At 39.8% G+C, this 23,154-nt stretch overlaps 3 protein-coding genes across 3 annotated transcripts; 2 read left to right on the top strand and 1 right to left on the bottom strand.

The window, feature by feature from the left end:
- The first annotated feature begins 41 nt into the window (after nt 1-41).
- Nucleotides 42-6,870, top strand: arl8ba (ADP-ribosylation factor-like 8Ba). Its single transcript, XM_071495256.1, has 7 exons — nt 42-352; nt 3,702-3,782; nt 3,936-4,009; nt 4,153-4,246; nt 4,376-4,443; nt 5,010-5,080; nt 5,908-6,870. Exons 1-7 carry the CDS (start codon nt 230-232, stop codon nt 5,955-5,957), a joined length of 561 nt encoding a protein of 186 aa, XP_071351357.1. The 5' UTR covers nt 42-229; the 3' UTR covers nt 5,958-6,870.
- A 1,713-nt stretch (nt 6,871-8,583) lies between these two features.
- edem1 (ER degradation enhancer, mannosidase alpha-like 1) lies at nt 8,584-18,397 on the top strand. Its single transcript, XM_071493460.1, has 12 exons — nt 8,584-9,204; nt 11,047-11,119; nt 11,712-11,815; nt 12,202-12,373; nt 13,177-13,360; nt 13,552-13,726; nt 14,151-14,271; nt 14,359-14,529; nt 14,632-14,705; nt 14,797-14,893; nt 15,493-15,678; nt 15,792-18,397. The coding sequence occupies exons 1-12, from the start codon at nt 8,735-8,737 to the stop codon at nt 15,879-15,881; spliced, it is 1,917 nt and encodes a 638-aa protein (XP_071349561.1). The 5' UTR covers nt 8,584-8,734; the 3' UTR covers nt 15,882-18,397.
- A 2-nt stretch (nt 18,398-18,399) lies between these two features.
- Nucleotides 18,400-22,317, bottom strand: gnat1 (guanine nucleotide binding protein (G protein), alpha transducing activity polypeptide 1). Its single transcript, XM_071493461.1, has 9 exons — nt 22,076-22,317; nt 20,864-20,906; nt 20,633-20,774; nt 20,380-20,537; nt 20,163-20,291; nt 19,933-20,062; nt 19,635-19,788; nt 19,328-19,544; nt 18,400-19,239 (listed from the first exon to the last, which is right to left on the bottom strand). The coding sequence occupies exons 1-8, from the start codon at nt 22,179-22,181 to the stop codon at nt 19,354-19,356; spliced, it is 1,053 nt and encodes a 350-aa protein (XP_071349562.1). The 5' UTR covers nt 22,182-22,317; the 3' UTR covers nt 18,400-19,239; nt 19,328-19,353.
- Nucleotides 22,318-23,154: the final 837 nt, after the last annotated feature.

The raw sequence follows: 23,154 nt of genomic DNA, 5'->3' as shown, positions 1-23,154 counted from the left end.
ATTTACAGATTTTCATCAATAGCTCCATAGGTAGAAGAAATGCAGTCCTCATCAGGGTCGCAGGGGAAGTGGCTGTGCTTTTTTGGGGGGCGCTGTCGGGCTAATGTTGGCTGACTGATCATATGACAGCTGCCTGCGTCCCACTTCCCTTCCCCGCTGGAAAACGCCACATCTGACTGGGAGGGAGACACAGACACAAGCGCAGGGGAGTGTGAACACCGACCTCAAGATGCTGGCGCTGATAAACCGGCTTTTGGACTGGTTCAGGTCTCTGTTCTGGAAGGAGGAGATGGAGCTGACGCTGGTCGGCCTCCAGTACTCGGGAAAAACAACATTTGTAAACGTGATCGCTGTAAGTCTTCAGCTGCTGCTAGCCACCTTGCTAGGGGTAGTGCTAATAGCCTCACCGCTAATGATGGGATAATCGCCAAGTTTTGGTTTGTGCTGACTTACTCTGGTCTGGGTTGTGGGTCCAAACACTCGTGTAACGTTACTCAGCAGCGTCTGCACAAACACTGAAGCTGAACCGGTGTCACCAAGTCACCTGAGCTAACTGGTTTGCAGCTTCGTCGGCTAGTAGGTGACTGTGTTGTGGTTGTTTAGCATGCTAAACCCAAATGCAGCACACACACACACACACACACACACACACACACACACACACACACATACACATGTCTGCTTTGTGGTGATCTGCATGTTGTCGCCTCCAAACTGTCAGCTGTGGTTTCTCAGCCACCAGGGAGATCACCTAAAAGCATGCTGACCATTACTATTAGCAGCTGCCCGGGGTGTAGCCAAACAGGATGGATGTTAACATTTCTACACAGTGTGTCACCTTTGTACAGATCTCCTGGTGTAGTATCTGAAGTTCTGTATGTTATGTTATGTGAATTTATGGATTTGGGATGTTTAGCTAGGAGTCCCCTGGTCAAAAAGATGTAATGGCCTTAGCCAGAAGGCTCTAGGGCAAAAAGATTTAGGGGTCGTGTCTAGGGGGTTTCTAGGTCAAAAGGTCTAGGTGTGGATGAGAGATTGAAGACTCACTCATCTTATGTGAGGGAGCCCTTTTTCTGTAAGTTAGGAACCATATGTTTTACCTTAGGTTCACGAAAACAACCAGCCTATATAGACGGGGAGTTAGAGCAGTTATTCAGAGGAGATTCATATTGGCTTCGACTCCTCTCTCAGGCAATCTCGAGTGCTTGATTTGATGCTGGGCTTCTTTGTAATAAACCTCTTTATATATACAAGTAAGACGGTGTCAGTGGAGTTTTCTTCATCATCATCACATCATCGCTATTTAAGAGACAACACTGGCACAAACGGAGACTGACCATCGCTGCAAAACAATTATGAATATATATATTTTTTTATAACTGTAGCAGTAGACTGAGTAGAGCTAGTCGGTTTATTGTTAAAGTTGTGCCTCTCTTCTTGACATGTTTAGAAAATTGTGTGTCCCAGTTACTGCTGGTGTTGATGTGGGGATGCAGGTAGCCAGTGGCATTAAAAAAGTGACTGTTGTAACAGTTTCTAAACATTGGTCTTTGTTCTTTCTTAAGTTGTCACCATGTGAAATGAATGTGAACTGCAGCTGCTTTACATGCTGATGGTGATAAATGTATCTAATTCCTGTTACTGAGGCTAAAGATCGTCTTTGTTTTTTTTTGTTTTTTTTTGGTGTGTGTGTGTTTGAGGTCATTTCTCTTATGCAACTTTGCAGGGATTACTCAAAACTGCTGTTTCTGGTGAAGCAATTGTCTTGGCTAATGACTGCACAGTCGTGAGGTGGTGAGCAGAATTTTGTGAGAAAACCTTTCTTTGGTTACTGGAGTCATTACCAGTTTGTGGTAATGACTCCAGTGGTGACGCACATGTTTTTTTTTTTTTTTTTTTTTTTTTTTTTTTTACTCCATCAGCTCCATCTCCAACCAATCAAATGATCTTTACTGGTTGTAGATTCAGTCTGAACTTGGTGCAGAAATATTCTCTTCTACACTCGGTGTGCTTCAGAACAGTGGGGAATAATGTACATTTACAATACTTAACATTTCATGCAGGTTATGAATTCACAAATCCTAATATTGATGAGCGTTGTTAAACCTTTCCTCTGCCAGACTCTTGTTTAATCTGTGTTATTGATGATCTGTACACCTTTTGTGATTGTTTTCGAGTGTGTTTAGGAATCTTTATTTAAAAAAAAAAAAAGCATTTTCATTTGGAACGACAGGAACTCATGTTTATTTTAATACCATTGGCAACATATTTCTGCTGAAGCTAAAACAATTAATCAATTAGTCAAATAAAAATGTGATGATATGATAATATTAAAATGCCAAACATTTTAATATTGGTTTTAATCATTGGTTCTAGCTTCTTGTTTCTGTGGATCTTGTGCTTGTCTGTGTTTTATATCATTGTAAACCGAATATCTTTATTTTTAGGACTGACAAACAGAACACATCATCTGACGATGCCATTTGTGCTTTAGGACATTTTTACAGGCTATTTAACTCTTTTTAGATGTTTCATATATTTAACGATTGGTCAAGAAAATAATCAGCAGATTAACTGAAAATAATTGTTAGTTGTGGCTCTAATCTAATCCGATAAAGTGACAAATAAAAAAATTGTGTACTTTTTTACCAAGCAGCATCCATTACTACCAATGTTCATCTTAGCCAACAGCACTGCAGAAGGCAAGTCACCAGCTCAGATTTAATTTGCATTTAAGTTTAAAAGAAGATGACATCTTCACAGAAAATCCCACAGTTTCTCAGAGTGAATGTCAGTGCCCCCTGAGCATCTGATAAAGAGGCGGGTGTCTGAGGAGGAAATTGGGTTTGGGGTTGGAACATATCTCTGCTCCTTCCTTCAAGCTATATGCCCTGCTAGAGTGACAAGAGTTTAGAGTGTGTGAATGGTTGTAGTGGGGCTGGTTCCTCCTTCCTCAGTCATAAGACCGCTGCACTCATATCCACTTAGCTTCATCAGGTGACTCCAGCCAGTCATGTGCTGTGAAATGTGTGTACAGCAGACTGTGCGTACAGGTTTACAAAGGAGGGCAGGGAGAGGGAATATAAACAGCTTGTGAGTCTTGAGGTTAAAGGGGAATGCCACAGATTGTTCATGTTAAAGTGGATTTTTTTGTCTTCCCACTTCAGTCCGCAGTAATGAACAGTCACAAAAGCCAGAGCATATGAAGACACAGTATTTTATCACTGGCCTTGTTTGTCACTTTTAGTGTAAAATTATTTGTTCTGTGTTTGTTTACATTTTTGGCTTTTCACAAATGCCGGTCCCTGCCTTTTCACAGGTTCGAACATAGTTATACATAAACTGGATTATATGACTCTAAATCATGTACCATGATTATTATATTGTCTATGATCCCTTCTTCTTCTGCAATAAAGGTCTTGTTTAAATGCTTTTATGCTTTTATAATGGCTTATAAACGATTTAAAAACAAACCCTAAACCTTAGATCTGGTTTTAATGATAGCGAGTTTTGTATTTTAAGATAATAGTGACTCCATCATGTCTTTTTTGAGCTGATGAGGATGATTATTATTATTGTTATTTTAACTAACTCATTTTTGGAGATCATTTAAATCATTAAATGCTTTAAATGTGTGTGCGTGTGAGAAGTGACTTACAGTTTTGTAAGGAAATGACTTTTGTTTATGTCTTTCTCTTCAGTCTGGGCATTTCAGTGAAGACATGATCCCTACCGTTGGGTTCAACATGAGGAAGGTCACCAAAGGAAATGTCACCATCAAGGTTCAGTTTAAATTTTTATGCTGTTATCAAAACAATTAAATGAAATGTTAATTAAATGCCACCAGCGGACTGGTTTTACAAGAAGGTGATAATTACGTTGTTAAGGACATTTGGAAACAGGGCTATCGTGCTGATGTGCCCTTAATTCTGTAGATCTGGGATATAGGAGGGCAGCCAAGGTTCAGGAGCATGTGGGAGCGGTACTGTCGGGGAGTTAATGCGATTGTGTGAGTATCCGAGGTCTGGCTTTCAGATAAATAAATGAAAGAGATTTTAAATGACAGAAACAAGATGTTGGTGTTTAGCTGCGTACCCTGTAAATATATGTGAAACTCATTTTACTCTCTGTTTCAATTTTGCTTGTTTTTAGGTACATGGTTGATGCAGCAGATCGAGAAAAGGTGGAGGCATCTAGAAATGAGCTTCATAATTTATTAGACAAACCTCAGTTGCAAGGAATTCCTGTAAGTGTTTCCTTGAAACCACTTTAAAGTTTTGCGTGATTTCTGCACCAGTCATGCAAAACTGTGCGTGGGTTCTGTCAGCGTTTTCTTGCTGCAGTTGCAGATTTCAGTTATCATCTGTTTTTTTAGGTTCTGGTACTCGGCAACAAAAGGGATCTTCCCAGTGCTCTAGATGAAAAACAGCTCATTGAGAAAATGTAAGTGTGAAAACTGGTGCAAAGTCCTTAACATATTTAATTTGATTACAACTGAATGTCAGTTTCTGTCATTTTTTATGCACGATAATGCACCGTAGATTCTTTCTGTCATGAAAATGGTCTTGTTTGCTTACAGTTTTGCTGGAAAATATTGTATTTAATATTATTTTTAAATCTGTCTGGTTTATACATATTTCAACTTTGTACTTATATCTGGTTTTGTTTTTTTTAATCCCACATCGGTTGAACTACTTCTATACTAATAAAATAATCAGAACCATTTCCTCTTTCATGTCTTTGCTGTTAAAACTGCAGCTGTGTTAAGTTGTACTTTACTGTGAGGATCTGGCTCCTTCTGCTGTCGAGTTAGGAACATGTGCTGAGAATTGTGTTCAACTGCGTTCAGTAATAATAAGATTACTAAATAATAAATATTATTTGTTATATTACTTATTATATATTATGATATTAATTATTGTTTATGTATAACAAATCAATAATGAAATAGATGATCAGTCCCGATGCATACTTGTCACATTTTTTCATGCATCTTTTTCCCTTCACAGGAATCTGGCAGCTATTCAGGACAGAGAGATATGCTGCTATTCAATTTCCTGCAAAGAGAAAGACAACATTGGTAAGTTGAAATGAATTACTGCAGGATTATTTCCACTGGGAACAGGGTGGCGCGTCCTCCTCATTATTCAAAATCATATTTTTGAAATTCATTTATAGTTTAAATGTATTTTTTATAGTTTCAGTTTAATTACCTTCATTCATTACCATGCGCTCAAAACAATAAGCTTATCAAGCAGCAGTGAGTGGTTTACAGAATTTTTGCCCTGGGTTTTGCCTCTCAGGCTGCATATAGTCCCGACCTGTATGTACTGCTGGCAGTACATGGGACTTAATCTATATTTATATGCCTTATATTCTCCTGAAAAGATGCTACAATTGAACATTAATCAAGAATGAAGCAGCAGAAGAAGCATATCTTAACACATTACTGCCACCTGTTGATCATTGCTGTGATACCATTGGTGGGACTGTGTAACTCGCAGCTCCAACAGCTCCATAGCAATACTGGAGGTCTAAAAGTCCATAGGAAAGCTTAAGGAAACTAAACATGATATTGATTTACACAGGATTGATTTAGATTGAGTCATTTGTTTTTTCATTTTACAATTGTTCTTAATTTGGTTTTGTTGTGGCACCTTTTTATGTCACCTTTTTACTTCAGACACCACACTTCCACTCTTGAGTTAACTAAGAGAGGGGTAATCATTACAACAAGCACTAAATATTTTTAGTAGCAGTAGTATTAGTATTACAGTAACTTAATGAACTTCTGTGCAGCTAAAACTGGATCAATGTGCCAATATTGTGTGTTGCTATCGAGTAAAAAAAAATGTCAGAATCATGAACTGCTTTTCAGACTGACGCGGCATGTTTTTTTGATTTCAGATATCACGCTTCAGTGGCTGATCCAGCACTCAAAATCCCGGAGGAGCTGAAAATGCAGGCGCTGTTTGCCAGCTGTGTTTGCCATGTTACTGTCATGCCACACCTTCATCACTCTGCGATGATGTACAGTTGTATCTTCAGCTCACATGTTGCAGTGTTCTGCTCGTGTCATACAATTTCTTGTCCCCTTTTCACTTTGTGATTCTCCTCCAAACCCTGACAATGCACTACTCAATAATGTAATTCTGATACCAAATTTAAGGAATGTAATTGGCATTATACATCCTGTGAAGCTGTAACAAGGAGTAAGAGCCTACTTTCTGATCTACCTTTTACCCTTCAGGCATTACCCAGTTGATCATACCCACAGGTTTACAAAACTCTGAATTGGGTATAGAACAACACTCTCTTGAAGGAGGGTTTATTCTGTCAAACGGACCGCACATAATGAGAAATGTTCTTCACACAGAAAGATAATGATGCAAGGAGATGGCTGAGGTAGACTTGCAGGTTTTCACATTTCAGTCTAGCTCTGCTCTGATGACTTTCACCCTGAGCTGGATCAGGTTTTCTTCTTTCAAAGAAATGTCTGTTGTTTTAGAAAATTGTGCACTTAAGCACATCAATTTGAGCAGGTCTGTACAAATATCAAGCTAATATGATTTTTACTGATGTGAGATGTGCGTGTATGAATATATGATTCTATTTAAAGTCTGAATGTACTCAAAGTAAAGCTGTGCGGGGTTGTGTGGTTCATATTGGCCTCTGTTTGTAAGTAGCCTCAGTGGAACGATGTCCTTTGTGCTGCCTCTATGCTGACAGAGTGGCAGAATTTAAAGTGCCTTGTGCAATGTCTCTCACCTCTGAAGCAAAGCAGCATGCAAGGTGTGCCCACCTGGGTAGAGTAAAAATACACCACTTCAATACATTCAAGAAATAAAAAGGCATGCTTTTTAATTTAAACATTGTCCTGTTATTTGTACCTCACCTTTTTAAACTATATCATTCGGGATATCTTACTGAATTCCAACAACAAAAACAATAAGTGTTGGAAAAATATTCAAATACCACTTGTAGCAACACCACAGGCCCTGCACACCCACATAGGTGTTTGCATTTACCTGACTGATTACACCTCTGCTGAGTTTGAGCTCAGTTGGTTTTACCCAAGGTCTTGTTTTAATAACAGGTACAACAAAACAGAGAGTCAGTCAGTCGGGCTCAGGTTGCACACACCCACACAGCCCTGACAAGAGGTGTTATGAAGTGGAAATACCTGTGCAGGTGGACCATGGGTGTTCAGAAATACCATTTAAAATACTTAACAGTACAAGTGCAATCCCTGTGAAAATGAAAAATACGTATTTAGTAGAAACTGCTGTGTATGCATATGGTAATTACACAATGTTGCAGTTGGTCCAAATGTAAAGAGATGACTTAACAAATGGCAATGTATCATATCTTATTCATGTTTTGCCTTGAAGGCAATGTGCATTAAAGTGATCGTGGGCTGTTGAGCTCATTTCATTGTCAAAACCTATTTACTTTTTCCTGGATATTTTTAATAGGATGTTTAAAGACCTGCGTTACACATGCACAGGTGTTTTCATTTGGCCGGATTAGACCTATTGTTATGACTGAGGGTGTGTACAGAAAGTGACACTCCTACACGTTTTGTTGCACCTGTTATTAGTATTAGGAATTTACGCATTTCTGCTGCTTTACCCTACAGATTAATGTCTTCTGTTATTACTGGGAATTCATTTTTGTACTGTTAGTGGTGGCCAGTTTCAGTTCAGTGGCACCCCTCTGCTGTAAATCTCTGTGGGAAAACCCACAGAATTCTGTTAAAACCCTCGGGAAAATACTAAGCACATCAGTCAACAGTCATTTAATAGTTCAGGATCACTTTTTGGTAAGGCAGCCTTTATACAAGGTTTATAAGTTGTAACTAATGCAATGTTGCATTAATACCTACTAATACTTTATAGGTCAGTTATAAACCAATGAAATCTTTTTTTCCTATTTATCTTTTTATCTTTTTCTTAAGCACTTGATACTGACCTTTACAGTTTTTTTTTCCTTCTCTTGCACTGTCCACACTGCTGCTGTAACACTGCAAATTTCCCCACTGTGGGACTAATAAAGGCTATCTTAATCTTAATCTTTATATAGGTTCACACAGTCTAAAAAGACGTAATCCATCTCGACTTGTAAAAGTTATTGTAAAATAAATGGGTTTTGGTCCAGATTCTCTGCAGCCTTTTTCAATAAGAGGTCAAACAGCGCAATCAATGACAGGGATGTTTGACAACCTGTCAACCCGAGCGTTGTTATTTATGCCTTATCGTGACCCATAAAGGTGAAGTTAATTGTTTAATAATCAATAAAGAGATCACTGGGGTCTAACTACAAAGTGGTACCAATATTTCTAATAGGACAGACTAAATATCTTCTGAATTGTAAATTTGAACAGAAACTCTGCGCCACTAATCACTTCACTCTTGTGTCTATTTTCAATTGGCGCAGAACTTAAATTAAGACACGTCAGGATTGCCACGAAACGCAACAAGGTGATTGTCAGCTCTGCAGCCAATCACTGGACGAATGTGCGTCACCGTGCGAATGACGACACAAGGAAACGACCAATCAAACTCCAGGATCTGGGAGGGGCTGGTTTGTTGACAGGAAGCGTGTGAAGCGGAATCACTACAGCGTTTCTGTGCTTGTAGTTTAGCCTGACAAACGGAGGATTTCTCATTCGTTCATCTCCCCTGATGGTGTGTGGGCTTAAAATTATGCGTTGTAAGATCGAACCGGGGCAAAGATGCAATGGAGGTCAATAGTAGTTGGTCTAGTCGTACTGAGACTCTCCCTCAGTTGTGTATTGTGGCTAGCCTTTGGACTGGGACCTAACGTTAGCTGGGGGTTCAACTTCCATCTCAGTTTTAATTTGCACAAATTGGACTTGTTATTCAAGGAGGAGCAGGGGACCGACCAAGCGGGCAACTCGTGGTCTCGACGAATACAAGGCCACAAATATGAAGAGACGGCGACCACCTGTGCAAAGGTTGGAGAGGAGTCACCCAAGAGATCCTACCTGAGCTTCTTCGATGGCAACAAGGACGAGTACGTCCGGAGGTACAGCTCCTTTCCCGACGCACTGAAAGCAAAAATGAAGGACATGGCCAAAGAAATGTTCTACTTTGGATATGACAATTACATGAAATATGCCTTTCCCGAGGACGAGCTGAATCCCATTGACTGTGAGGGGAGGGGACCAGACGTGCTAAATCCGTAAGTCATTCAAAAACGTGCACACTGCTGGACGGCAATTTACATCTTAAATGTAACCTGCAAACCACTCTATTTGCATTCAGTTTGTAATCAAATTGGCTGGTGGTGCAATCATGCGGCTCTCAGTGCTGCTCAGTGCTGAGCAGGCTGTGGGTCATACACCTTTGCATTGGACAGGTCCCTGACTAGGATCCAGGTACAACTTAGAGGGTCTTGATGGGCTGTCAGGGTGTTTTGTCACATTAGGAAGCTGTGACACATCATGTGAATTTGTAACACAATGAAGGTAGAGGGAAAAAAATGATGAGGGCTCAAACTCTTCAGATTTAACAGACAATAACGATCAGCAACATTCTTTTCCTTTTGTCTGCTTTGAAGCAAAAATGATTACTTGATTAATTGATCAGTCGATCATCAGTAAAACCCATCTTGCAATGCAATCACACAACCGCGAAACCCATCAACATGTTGACGTTCCACCCAATGATTAGTCATTAATACATTTTTACATGACTACTCAGTACTCATGGGTCAGACCACACCTATCTTCGACCTCTGCTTTCAATTTGATCTCAACTACATACCTGCAAAGTTTCATGGCTGTATCTTGCAAGGTTGCGACACTATCACAGTGACAAAATCTTTTTACAGACAGACCTGCACCTGGAAAAGCACTCAAATCACCTCTGTGGTAGTTCCTGCTATAGTAGATATCTCTAGGACCACACCTTGCCATGATCACACACACAAACTCACAAGGTGAAAACAACTACCAGCTGCACTTTCGCCACTGGTAATAATCAGCAACTATTCAATAATCGTTTTAAATCATTTTTGAAGCAAAAACCTGAAACAGTTGTATTGTGATCCCAGCCTCTCAAATGAGATGATTTTCCCACTTTTTTTTGTCATTTGTCATTGTAAAGTAAATATTTTTGGTTATTTGGAGTTTAGGTCAGACAAAACATCACATTTGAAGACATCACAATCAACTCAACAAGTTTGGGCATATTTTAATTTTTTACGATGTTTGCAGACCAAACAATCTATGAAAAAATTAATTGCCAGCTTAATCGATAATGAAAACAAGAATGGCACTCAGTAGAGCGCAAACCTCTGCCAAACAATCCTACACATTTGTGATCTATTATCATTATCTGTATCTGCACCATATTACACAGTCATAGATCTCAACACCATTAATGTATCTATGTCTGTAATCTAATCCAGCAAGTGTAAGAAGTGTTGGCCTACCCAAATTAATTGAAATGCTTTTAGTCTTTCAGTTTCTCTGAGACATTTGTGCTACGTCTGCTTTCGTGTGCATTTGTATAGCTTTAACATCTGTGCATTTTATTACCCTCCGGAGAACATAGAAAGTGAAATGCAAGATGTAAAAGAGCATTCTGACTGATCTGGGTGTGTCATCAAACAACAGTGTCACTCTCTATACAGTTATCTGAGACTTTCATGGTTAACCGTTTTCCCGTTCGTCTGTAAAGTAGTACTTATGATAGTAGTATTTATGATACAGTCATTGTCTGAAGTGAATAATAGAGAAAAAATAAAAGACGTGAGGTTAGAGCAACCGCAGAACAACCACCACTTGTCTTCAGATCAACTTTGGTGGGTTTTTTTTTAAATATTCTAACAGATCCTGAATTGAATGTGATATTTCTGTTGTTCTGTCTGTCCCGTCTGCTAATACAAGATTTTACACTTACAGCACAACACTCCACTTTGCCGTTGGATATAAAATTTGCCTTTAGTTGTGGGATCTGTTGATTCTTTGTCCAACGTTTGAATGACACCACTCCATCTGTCTCACTGCTTTCATTTCAGATCAAACATCAACATAAACGACGTCTTGGGGAACTACTCCCTGACACTGATTGACACCTTAGACACTCTATTGGTAAGTTACAATCATTTACTCTGTCTGGGTTTTCCTTTCTCATGACTCCTGTAGAGACAAAGTTGGAAATACCAAAACAGGATCAGTGCAAGATTGATTGTAATAGTTTATCTGCAGATTAGCAGAAGGCACATATTATGTTCTTCCAAAAGCAGTGTTTCGCACTACATTCATGCGCACAGTGGTACAGTGGTTTACACTTCCTCTGTTGTAGTTTGTGGGTTTTCTGCCACTCTCAAAACCTCCCCTGCACAATGAGGTAAGAGCAGGGTAGATTTTCTAAACTGCCTCTTGGTATGAGTGTGTGTTAGCTCTGACGTAAACAGTCCAAGGTGTCTTCTTTAGCTCTTCTTGTCTCCAACACTCTTCAGTGACAACGGTTGGTTAGAAGAATGAAGGCACCGCAAGAATCTCTGTACATAAACAAATGTAGTCATTTATTACACTAGACTGTTTCCTTTATGAAAGCGTGAGTGGACAAAGTTTCTGTGCAATAGTTGCGATCTATAACGATGAAACTGAAAGCCATAATTATGCAGCCAAAGAAGCGTGTAGATAAACTGTGGTGATATAATTTGGTATTTCTCTGCAGGTGCTTGGCAATGTGACAGAGTTCCAGAGAGCCGTCAAGCTGGTTATAGATACTGTATCTTTTGACAAGGACTCAACTGTGCAAGTTTTTGAGGCAAACATCAGGTACAGTGCCAAACACAGAATGAAACAGCTTTTGCAGTTTTCTGTTGATCCAGCAACTGATCAGGCTAAATTCCGAAGCTAAAAGTGTATAAACATGGTTTAGCAGAGCCGTATTTCCTTTGTAGGTATTTCATATATATCCCAGTAGACAACAACCTCAGAATTCTTAATATTTCAAAGAGGGGACGTTTCAAGACAGAAAGCCTGGATGACTGATTTTCTCTCCTAATATACTAAATAAACTGACTCTCTGAACAAAATGCACAAATCTTTAAAGCAAAACAAGCACAGAAGTAAGGCAGGTATTAGTTTTCCACCTGATCAAATTTAATTGTGAAGGCCCTAATTATGATGTTAATTTATTACATACACTTTTTTCTTTGAAGGATCCTGGGAAGCCTTATTTCAGCTCACATCCTGCTGACTGACCCAAAACATCCGTTTGGCAAAGTGGGCTTTGAAGGTTACGATAATGAGCTGCTTCACTTGGCTCATGACTTGGCTGTCCGCCTGCTGCCGGCCTTTGAGAACACCAGCACAGGCATTCCTTACCCCAGGGTGAGTCGCACTGTTGTTAGTTATAGTTAAAGAGCAGTGGCTCCCAACCTGTGGGCCGTGAAGGTTTTTACAAGCGGGCTGACAATCATTTGCACCACAGTACAATTTTGGTGAAAAGATGTAATTTTAAAAGAAAATAAAAATTCAGATAATGTTTTTAAATGTTTTAAAATGAAATGATCTTTAAAAGCGTTAAAATTGTTGAAAAACCCCTAGCCACCTTTTTTTCCCTCGTATTAAGACCTGTCACTGTGATAAGCCAATGATTGGAATTTTTATGTTGACGCTGGCTGCACCACGTCGTACACTTGTTTCCTATCTCAGTTTGAATGTGTACTGAAAGATGACGTCCACAGAAAAAACCTGGAGTTGCTAACCAGTATGGATAGCTGGTTAGCAACAGAGTTAAAAGGAAGGTGATTCCACCAGTGATCTCTCCACTGTCAAACACAAAAGAAAAGTTGAGCTTCCCCTGATTTCAGTTCGGTTCCTGAATGTTTGATCGTTATCGTTAAAATAAAAAGTGCTCTGAGAACATGTTACTTGGCTTGTGTATTGTTATGGGGTCGGATGTGGGCCGCCAACATTTTTGAGATTTTCAAGTGGGCCACAAGTTGGAAAAGGTTGTTATAGAGGTACATTTTACAAGAAACCGGCTACTATACACACAAGCTATTCAAACAGTTACAGCACTGCGTATTGTACTGTTCTCATGTGAGTGAAACCGGATGACATCCTACAAACCCTACTGTAATGGGTAAAATATCAACCAGCAGCCTTTCTCATCTGTACCTTTCATGCAGGTGAACCTGAAGACTGGTGTCCCGCCTGATAGTATCAATGAGACTTGCACTGCAGGAGCTGGGTCCCTATTGGTGGAGTTTGGGATATTGAGCCGCTTGATAGGCGATTCCACATTTGAGTGGGTGGCCAGACGAGCTGTCAGAGCTCTGTGGAACCTGAGAAGCAATGAAACCGGTCTGTTAGGTATGTACAGCTGCGTGCTGTAGTTTTGTAAAAACACTTCCTGATTCTTTATGGATTTCTTTTTTTCACATGCTTTTTAATTTTTAGTTTTTTTGATTTAAGTCAATTTCTTCCCAATATAATAAAGGTTACATCATGTAAATATTGGACTACAGTTCATCTGTCAACTTTCTGTGATTTCTGTCCTAAAGGGAATGTAGTTAATATCCAGACAGGCCAGTGGGTTGGAAAGCAGAGTGGTCTTGGAGCTGGCATGGACTCTTTCTATGAGTATTTGCTCAAATCATACATCCTTTTTGGTGAAAAAGAGGACTACAGGATGTTTCAAGCTGCTTATGAGAGCATACAGAACCACCTGCGGAGAGGGTGAGTCTCATGGTGACACAGCAGATTGTTTGCATTTGGGTAAAAGTAACTTGGCAGCATTAGGGAACTTCACATGAGGTTGCGCCCCACTTGAAAAATGAAACTTAAACAACTATGTAAATGACTCGCTTGGCCAGACGAAGAGGAATTAAAATTGCTGACGATTTCCAGTATTATTTGAAGGATGTGGAAAGCTGAACTTTGAGGCTTGTGGCTGTTATGATGGAATTGTAACTTTTTACTCCTCTTCAGCAACCACTAATAAGTCTTGAGCAAAACACATTGCATCCTAGCTATTCCAGTTTAGCTGGGGAGTTCAGCAAAATAATGTGTTTGGATTGTGGTTGCTTTTGTTGCATTTGTTGTTTTGAAATGCATGGGTTTGTGTGACATATTTTAAACCTGTCTGCTTGCTTCTTTTCAGGAGAGAGTCCTGCAATGAAGGAGAGGGTGACCCACCTCTCTATGTTAATGTGAACATGTTCAGTGGTGAGATCATGAACACCTGGATTGACTCCCTTCAGGCTTTCTTTCCTGGGCTACAGGTCAGATAATGCACTTTCAGCTGAATGAGATTTTATACAAAAGTGTAAAAAAATGTGGAAGTAAGGCTCTACAACTCTGTATCGTAGGTGCTGAATGGTGATGTAGATAATGCCATTTGCCTGCATGCCTTCTACTATGCCATCTGGAAGCGCTTTGGAGCTTTGCCAGAGAGATACAACTGGCAGCTGCAGGCTCCTGATGTGCTCTTCTACCCTTTAAGGCCAGAGCTGGTGGAGTCAACCTATCTGCTGTACCAGGTAACAATACTGACTTGTTGCGACACGGATTTGATGGTGTTGTTTGCTGATGACTGCTATCTTTTACTCAGGAGGTACTTCTTTCTTCTTCACTTCCCACAGGCGACCAAAAATCCTTTTTATTTGCATGTTGGAATGGATATTCTTCAGAGCCTTGAGAAAAATGCCAAAGTCAGGTGTGGATCATGCATTATACCTTTTTCTTTTAGAGTTTTCCAATGCTTTGCTGTGTCTACTCTGAGCTGAGCCGAGCTGTGTTATTTGCAGATGTGGGTACGCCACTCTCCACCACGTTGTGGACAAATCCAAAGAGGATCGCATGGAGAGCTTCTTCCTCAGTGAGACCTGCAAATACCTTTACCTGGTAAGTTACAACCTGAGCATGTCAGAGATAGAGCTACGTTATATATGGATGTGATGGTATGATATGAAAATATAATATGTTACTAGATAAGCTGTAAAGCTTTGATAATTGTAACAACAGAAATGTTATCTTTACCTGGATTTAAAGACTAGAATGCGCTTAACTGATACAAATAATTGCTGCAACTAATGTAGTTAATTTAGTAGAAAATTGTGAAAAATGCACATCAGAATTCTCTATGGCTAAATGACACTTTAAACCCTTAAACCCTTAAATTACAGGTTTTTTTCACACCAGTGGTTGCAAACCCAGAGTTATTTAATTTACAGTGATAACAAAAAGAGAAAAGCAGCAAATTCAAACATTTGAGAAGCTGGGAACTACAAATAGTTAGCATTTTTGCTTAATAAATGGCTTAAATGAAGCATTAAAAACACCATTAATTACTCTTTAAATCTTGTTACAAGGTATTCAATCAAAGATCTTTTTTCATTTTGTTGAAGTCACCGAGCCATCGTCAGAATAAAATTCAGGCCCACGTTTGGCTCAGCTTTGTCCATACTGTCATATAAATAAAGGTTTTTTCTCTTCTGTTGCAGCTGTTTGATGAGGACAACCCACTTCACAAATCGGATAACAAGTACATCTTCACCACAGAGGGCCACGTCGTGCCTATAGACAAGCGCTTCAGGGAGAAACAGTGGAATGACTTGTTTCCATGCGAGGAGGGAGCGCTGGCAGAGAGAGAGCCAAACACCCGGCCACCTCCGAGCAACATCAGCAATGTAAGGCCATCATCCTTGCCCAAGCGCAAGTCTCTGTTCACCGTTTTCAGTTAAAAAAAAAACCTCTCACTGTCATAGAGTCACGTCTTTCTTCCTTTGCTTTCATTCTGCAGTGTAACAGGATCCCAGAGGAGCGACGGTACACTCTGCCATTAAAGAGTGTCTACATGAGGCAGATCGATCATATGGTAGGACTCTTCTGAGTAAGAGGATGCATGTGGTGACACTGGCATGAAGTGGCCTTCAGTACACCTCCTGTGGTGCAGATGCAGTGAGGTTAGAAGATCCACTGTTGGTCAAAATTCTCGTCCCATCTGTTCTCGTCCCACTGCTCAGGATCCAGACAGTAAACCAACACTAAAGGAAACCTGAGAAAGCAGTTTGATTACTTGCTGCATTAATTTAAAGTGCGTGTGGGTGTTTTTTGCTCCTTGGTGCGTGGACAGGTAGTCGACAAAGGCGAACAACTATTCTGCTGGAAAATGAGGAGTCATGCTTCATTACTTTTTGGCTGGTGATGAATTGAGATTGTGGTTTTAGAATAACTGGTGTGTTTCTGTGGAGCAAAAAAAAGTCTGTTCAGGTGTGTGTTCAGGTATGAGTGTGTGTATACATTGTGTGTATGTGTTGAAATTACAGCTAAGCTGTGAATCATAATGTGTTTATGGGAACAGTGCCATCAAGCCACACATATGTAAATGTATAGCCTATAAAAACTCACCTCTAAAACTTTTTTGTCTGAACATGATGATTAGTGCCTCTTTACAGTTGATTCACTTGACTAGATCAGTGCTTTTACATAAGGGCTGCACATGACTTATGCACACTCTGTAAAACTCTGCTTCTTGCTTCTTGTTGTACCATGTTTTAGATGGTGCCTGCAGGAACTGTATAGGCTTGAGGCTGGTTTTCAAAAATGATGAAACAGCTGTCATGTCTCTCTCATTCTACATAATTCCTCTTTTTCTTGAACAAGATTAATCGTATTGCAACAATTTTAGAATTTAGCTTCTGTCTTGCTTTTGTTTTGCACATTTGTCAAGTAAAACTTAACAGGGAGTAACAGACAACATGAACCCAAACTGCTTCCTGCCTGTTGGCTGTTAACACAGTATCTGACAGTACAGATGAAAACTCAAGTGTTCATCTCAGAGGCGTCTAGTTACTCGATGTCTTACAAAAGGGCAAACAGATGTGCCATGACTGTGTTTGAGAGAAGGGTTCTGGAGGACTCTTGCTGTTTTAAAGTGCCTTCAAATGGTCTTGGTCTTTGTGGATGCTGTACAGTGCATATTAGTTGTGGTTAACATTGTCATTGAGTATTTTTTTTAAGGCCACTGTTGATATTGCACAATAGGTGTCATTCCATGTGTATGTACAGTTTTACACTGATTATGACTTTTTTTTAAAAAAAAAACACAAGCCATAAAATGTATTTTAATGTTAATAAGTGAGAACCTGTTTGTTTTTCATCATTTTTCTGTCAGACCTTTAGTACACAGACTCACCTGCATAGTTTCTGATTTATTCTTGGAAGTTGTCATTTGCTGTTTCTCGTTCACATAATTGCACATCACGTCTAATACTACATGTGGTGAGAACTCAGGGTTTAAAGGACAAACAAAAATCAATGAATGCTTTCGTAAAAAAAATAAAAAAATAAAACTTTCTTGAAATGTTGTTGCCTACGATGTCTTAGGATAGCCTTAGGTATTTATATTGCGAATGTTACAACTTGTTTATCTGAGGTTGAAGAACAACCGCACTGAACTCAAGTACAGTTGTACTGTGAATATTCATTTATGTCCCAAAGACACAAAAAAGTAAATGTTTTCTCCTTAACTGTGATGTTTGGTTCATGCACGGCTCGACTGCTTCATCTTCTACCGAACAGTGTCTGTAAAGCTCAGCAGAGCCTCGGGCTGCGTGGCTCAATTACATCACTTCACTGGCATCTTCTTTGGCTTTGGGAGACAGCTGTTCATTTTCTCAAGTGTTGTTTAAACTGCTTCAGGGGATAGCAAAGACATTTCTGAGTTTTCTAATTGGCTGACATCACCCCACCCACTTTGTGTCGGATCATAGTTCAGCATTTTGGGAAATATGCTGATTTAGTTTCTTTCTGAGAGTCAGATGAGAAGACAGATAACACTTGATAATAATCTGGGGCCCTTCTCAGAAAAGCAGTTTGTGAGCACTGCTTGCATGCAGATTGCAAACGGTGACAAGGTCATGTTTCAACAAATGTTTGTTGCTCAAAACTGCAGATAAAAGTCTTTCAGGGTGCTCATGCTTGGATCAGAAGCATGGTGCTTGATTAGCAGAACATGTCAAAATTTACTGAAAAAGATATTATCTCATGTTGCAAATCACCGCTAGCATGTTGCAGATCATGTGCTGGAGTATTTCTTTCATGGGCACATATTAAACAAATGAGGTATAACATTGAGGTGCTAGTAGATGTTTTTTTTTTGTTTTGTTTTTTTAAAATTTGGACAGAGCCAGGCTTGCTCTCTACCCCTGTTCCAGTCTATGTGCTAAACAAAGCTAACTGGCTGCTGACTTTAGCTTCATATTCACTGTAAAGACATGAAAGTAACATTGATCTTCTCCCCTGACTCTCAAGAGTGCAAATAAGTGCATCTCTAAAAATGGTTCAAACTATACCTTTAATCTGTATAAAATAAAGACATCAATAAATGACAAAATATGAACAAGACGTTGCTGTGTTGCTTTTTATTTGTGAAAAATGGAAAAGTACTCAGTTTTCTACAGAAGCTTTAATAGGTTTAGTCAAGGTTTACAGTTATTGGTTACTGTACAGGACAGTGGGCTCAAAGGCCTGTAGCATCAGTTAACTTTTAGAATTTTTAAGTTGAAGTATATTACATCTACCACTCAATGGTGTTACAGATCAACATGGTATCACCGCACTTCATGAACTGTCCAATAGGAACCAGTTTAGTTATATACAACGGCCCATTCAACTACTGCAAAAAAAGTTACATTTTCTAACTTAAAAATTAATTGTGTTACCTGCTGGAATTGTGTCTCAAACTGCTCTGTAGTGTTTCTAGTGTCATCTCTAACAGAGGTTGAAGTGCGTCTGCAGGTGGTGAGGCCATCTTGTTTGCTTTTTTTTGGCGGTACATACTGACCAGTTACTGGAGCATAGAGAGAATGCATTAGCCTGACATCTATTCACATTTGTACATGTGAGAAGAAATCACTTTATGCTGACAGAAGCTTTTGATGTGTTAACTACAGATTGCGTACCCCTCCAAAGACAAGTTCAGGAGATTCATGAGAAAAGTTAGCTTGACTACAATTCAACTCTTCTGAAATCTGCACAGGAGTTTCTGACTTAAGCTGAGCTGTCTTCTGGTCTCAGCTGACCTGAAGTCTTCGGTCAAAGCTACAACTTAGTTTTGAACACAACAAACTGATTTTTTAATTTCTTTGCGTTCGCCTGTTTGAGAAGGGCTATTTTCGGGGACATCTTGGGTCCTCAGTTTTAATTGAGGAGGGTTTTGTGGAGCGTGACAGGGCGACAACAGCACCCTGTAAAAAGAAAGAAATTCACACTGGTTAGCTGGTCCAACAGGTAGTTTAAATGATCAATACTTAATACTTAATAATTTTTGCTCACCGTCATTGGGTCCTTGAGCAGGGCTCTTAGAAGAGACCGCAATCTTTCAGGTTTTCTTTGATGATGATGTCAGTTACGGCATCGAACACAAACTTGACGTTCTCTGTGTCTGTGGCACAGGTCATGTGAGAGTAGATTTCTTTGACGTCTCGGCGCATGTTCAGGTCCAAAAACTGCAATTTGATGTAGTTTCCAGCATCCTCGTAGGTATTTGGTCCTTAAAGATGAGATATCAAGATAAAAGGGGATATTTAATTGGTTGTCTATGTCATAAGATTTTAAAATCTGCTGTAATTTTTGACCTTACCATCGTATTCAGGGAAGCACATGCTGAGATGAGCTTTCTTGATCTTCTCGGTGAACACATCTTTCTTGTTGAGGAAGAGTACGATGGAGGTGGTAGCAAAGTAGCGGTGGTTGCAGATACTGTTGAACAAGTGCAGACTCTCGTGCATTCGATTCTGAAAGAAAAATATTTTTGTTGTGTTTTTAATTCACCAAGTCCCAATGAAGAGCCTCTCAAACATATCGACTTTGGATTCTCCAAAAAGGATGAGATTCTAACTGTATAGCATATCAAGTGTGTAATATAACTGTTATCATACCACTTCATCATCCTCCACCAGCACCATGTCGTAGGCGCTCAAAGCAGCAATGAAGATGATGCAGGTCACACCTTCGAAGCAGTGAATCCACTTCTTCCTCTCTGACCTCTGGCCACCCACATCAAACATTCTGCATGGGAACAGAAGCGTATTGTCTTTTAGACTGCCATCAATAACGCTGCTAATGAGTTATTGGTGCGATTCTCTTCAGAAACACAGCACCAATTCACCTGAAATTCAGATCTTTGAGGCCAAACTGGGTCTCAATGATACCAGTGGTCTTCACTCTTGATCGCAGCACATCCTGCTCAGTGGGCACATAGCCTGGTTGGATCAGACGCTCCAAGTCATTCAGGTAGCTGAGGATGAAAATAACATTAATTTAGTAACAAGCACTACTACGAGACTGTGAAACAATTCTAAATCTCATCTTGGGTGATTTCTTACTATCCAGCGGAGTCGTTGAGTTGGTACTCTGAGGCCCTGTCAAAGCACGCCTGAATGCCAGAGTCCTTCCACAGGCGCAAAATGATGTCTGACAGCTCTTTAGGCATGGTGCCTTCCTCAATGGTGTCTGCAAGGTGCATGAGTTTCCTGGCATCATCCTGCACAGTGGATGCAAGAGGACAGCAACACAGAAGTTACACTGTGCTCGTTTTTTTTTTGCAAATACAAGGAAGTATATCTCAGCTGTTATTACCTGCTGATCAGAGTGGCCATAGTTAATATTGAGTGTATTCATGGCCTTCACAATGGCCATGATTGACTGCAGGGTGTTGCTGTAGATGATGGAAATGAACTCCAAGCATTCTTCAAGTGAGTAACCATCTTTGTGGATAATTCTGTTGAGAAAATATAGTTTTACTATGTTATTTACACTCAGAATGATAAGAAAACAGACATTTCTTAAGCGGAAAGTCAAAGCTCTTACTTCATCTGTTTGACAATTGTGCTTTTGCCTGATTCTCCAGCACCTATATGAAAGAAAGAAAACATATTAAATATTGTTAGTCGCATTGAATAATAAAACTATGCTTTTATTCTAAACAGTACAAGTATTTTGGAGAAATATGAAATGAACTTCTTCTTAACCATTGTTTTAGTGATTTGTGTTTCCTTAATGAGTATGAGAGAAGGCTTCTGTTAATTGCAGGTAACCTCAAGGTATTCATCACACAGAGGATCCCATCAGGTAACAGGTAACCTCTTACTTCAGGTCTAATCTTGTTCAAAGCTGATATCAGGAGGAACCTTTCCAGTCCCTGACCTACATTATCACAAGCAAATGAAGCTGAGTTTGACACAAGATCTGTAACAAGCTGATGGCTTTTCAGAACAGCTTATATCCAACTGTACTGCAAGCTGGTACTTGGCAGTGAATGTTTTTGCTTTAAAATACAATACACACATTTTTTGTGTTTTTTGTGAATTTCACCTAAATTTACAAATTCAACTCATTCTTATCAGAACATACTGAAGAACCTACTGCTTACAATGTATGTAGGTTTAGTGTTTAAATGCTACAGTTACTACTGCACTTCTACTACTGTAATTCTGCATTGGGCAGTAGGGCATCTGTGTCCTTCAGGGTTAAGCCCTTTGTGCTGGAGGACTTGTTTCAGGATTAACAAGGGATTGGGTTGAGTGATTATTATAGTGCCTTAGCAATTCAATGACACAGGTTATTAAGCCTTTACTTGACTCAAATATACTGTGTGTCTGCATTACAGCCTGTGTAAATGCATTGGCTCTGCAGTTTGGTAAATATTTAAAGATTTTTATACTAATTAGGCATATCCATAACAATACTCATATTTCAATCGACAACAACTAGTATTTGTTTGTGTTGAGTAATTAGAGGTATGGAAAAGTGTATGAAAAATGAAAAGAGAGACAAACTGATAAATATTACTACAAGGGCTAGGTATTTTCTTTGGTCTTCTCATCCCTAACATTTTAACAAGAGTAACACCACACTTACTGTACAAACAGTAAGCAACCTGTCAAACAGCCAGGTTAACTACCTCTTATACTTAAAAAAAAAGCTTAATTCCCACTATGGGGCCTTATGGAGCCCATGAATATGTGTAACCACATGTTGAAGTTTGCTGTTGAGCCACTGAGCCAGCCTGACTGTCTTTACCTAGCAGCAGCAGCTTGACAGTTCTTGCATCCTTGTCGGCATCCTCCTTCAGCTTCTTCTCCAGCTCTCTGGAGCGTTTCTCCTCGGCGCTCGCTCCAGCCCCCATCCTAGTTTTCCCGGCTTGGGCCCCTCTGTTCAAAAAGCCAAGTGTCAGGAAAAAATGGACGTAGGTCCCAGCTGATCGCCTACTGCCTGAGCGGTGCCGTTAACTATGCAGCTGATGCGTCAACCGCCTGCAGCAAACACTGGAGGATGATGGAGTATTTTCCTGTCTTAGGAAAGGATTTTGGGCATCTTTTCCCCACCTGACTGGAGATGACCAATGGAGCACAAGGACAGGGGGTGTTTTAGGGCAGAGCGAAAGGTGTGAGGAGAGGTAGACATACATCAGTGTAGGAGTGATCTAACCTTTAGGGGGACTTTGCTGTGCTCAGCGGAAGATGAACCGGCTCAAGTGCTTATCTCTCTATGCTTTTCTTAGGTGCCTTTAAAAGTGAAACATATTTAGCTCAATTGTTTGGTGTTAGGGTTTGGTGTACATATCTGGGAACTTAGTTAGCCACAGATTCATCCCACATCAGCACCCAAATAAAAGTTTAATCTAATGTGGGAATAAATGTGGTCTTATATGTTTGGAGTTTGCAAGGAGGTGAGATGAGAGGGACAAGACATTTTCAGTCTGTATTAAAACAAAAGAATCAGTGTCTACACGGTGTAGAATCTCAGCTAATGGGGTTAATGTAATACACAATCAGAGCCTCACCTCCCAGTGCAAACACGAAGAAAGACATACTGACATTTCTTATGAGGTTCTGCAGACTGAAGGGTGAGCTCTGAAGTACTTAAAGGGCTTTGCAGTTTCACCTGACAGATCTTATTGACCTCAATCTGGAGCTAGTTAGGGATCCTAATCTACTCACTTTCAATTATGTATGCATCCATGTGCAGTGGGTCTGTGTGTGAGCATTGCAATCTCCTACACACACAGTAACATGTTCTCTTTTCATCTGCTTTTATGTCATGCACTTTTGTTTAGAAAAGTGAACTGTACAGAAACTTAACTCCATTACTTCAACTCC

The sequence above is a fragment of the Trachinotus anak genome, unplaced genomic scaffold (assembly GCF_046630095.1).
Source record: "Trachinotus anak isolate AG129_WGS33_773 ecotype Australia unplaced genomic scaffold, CSIRO_AGI_Tana_v1 ptg000013l, whole genome shotgun sequence".
Classification (NCBI taxonomy): Eukaryota; Metazoa; Chordata; class Actinopteri; order Carangiformes; family Carangidae; genus Trachinotus; species Trachinotus anak.
This window is presented reverse-complemented; position numbering and strand designations above follow the sequence as displayed.

What these genes read in the sequence shown, in the direction of transcription:
- arl8ba (XM_071495256.1), top strand. Translation starts at nt 230, where the DNA reads ATGCTGGCGCTGATAAACCGGCTTTTGGACTGGTTCAGGTCTCTGTTC. An exon ending in CTCAGTTGCAAGGAATTCCT is followed by an intron (nt 4,247 to 4,375) that starts GTAAGTGTTTCC and finishes CTGTTTTTTTAG; the next exon opens with GTTCTGGTACTCGGCAACAA. An exon ending in AAACAGCTCATTGAGAAAAT is followed by an intron (nt 4,444 to 5,009) that starts GTAAGTGTGAAA and finishes TTCCCTTCACAG; the next exon opens with GAATCTGGCAGCTATTCAGG.
- edem1 (XM_071493460.1), top strand. Translation starts at nt 8,735, where the DNA reads ATGCAATGGAGGTCAATAGTAGTTGGTCTAGTCGTACTGAGACTCTCC. An exon ending in ACACCTTAGACACTCTATTG is followed by an intron (nt 11,120 to 11,711) that starts GTAAGTTACAAT and finishes ATTTCTCTGCAG; the next exon opens with GTGCTTGGCAATGTGACAGA. An exon ending in CTCCGAGCAACATCAGCAAT is followed by an intron (nt 15,679 to 15,791) that starts GTAAGGCCATCA and finishes TTCATTCTGCAG; the next exon opens with TGTAACAGGATCCCAGAGGA.
- gnat1 (XM_071493461.1), bottom strand. Translation starts at nt 22,181, where the DNA reads ATGGGGGCTGGAGCGAGCGCCGAGGAGAAACGCTCCAGAGAGCTGGAG. An exon ending in TGTCAAGCTGCTGCTGCTAG is followed by an intron (nt 20,907 to 22,075) that starts GTAAAGACAGTC and finishes TCTTTCATATAG; the next exon opens with GTGCTGGAGAATCAGGCAAA. An exon ending in GTGCTTCCCTGAATACGATG is followed by an intron (nt 19,545 to 19,634) that starts GTAAGGTCAAAA and finishes CTCATCTTTAAG; the next exon opens with GACCAAATACCTACGAGGAT.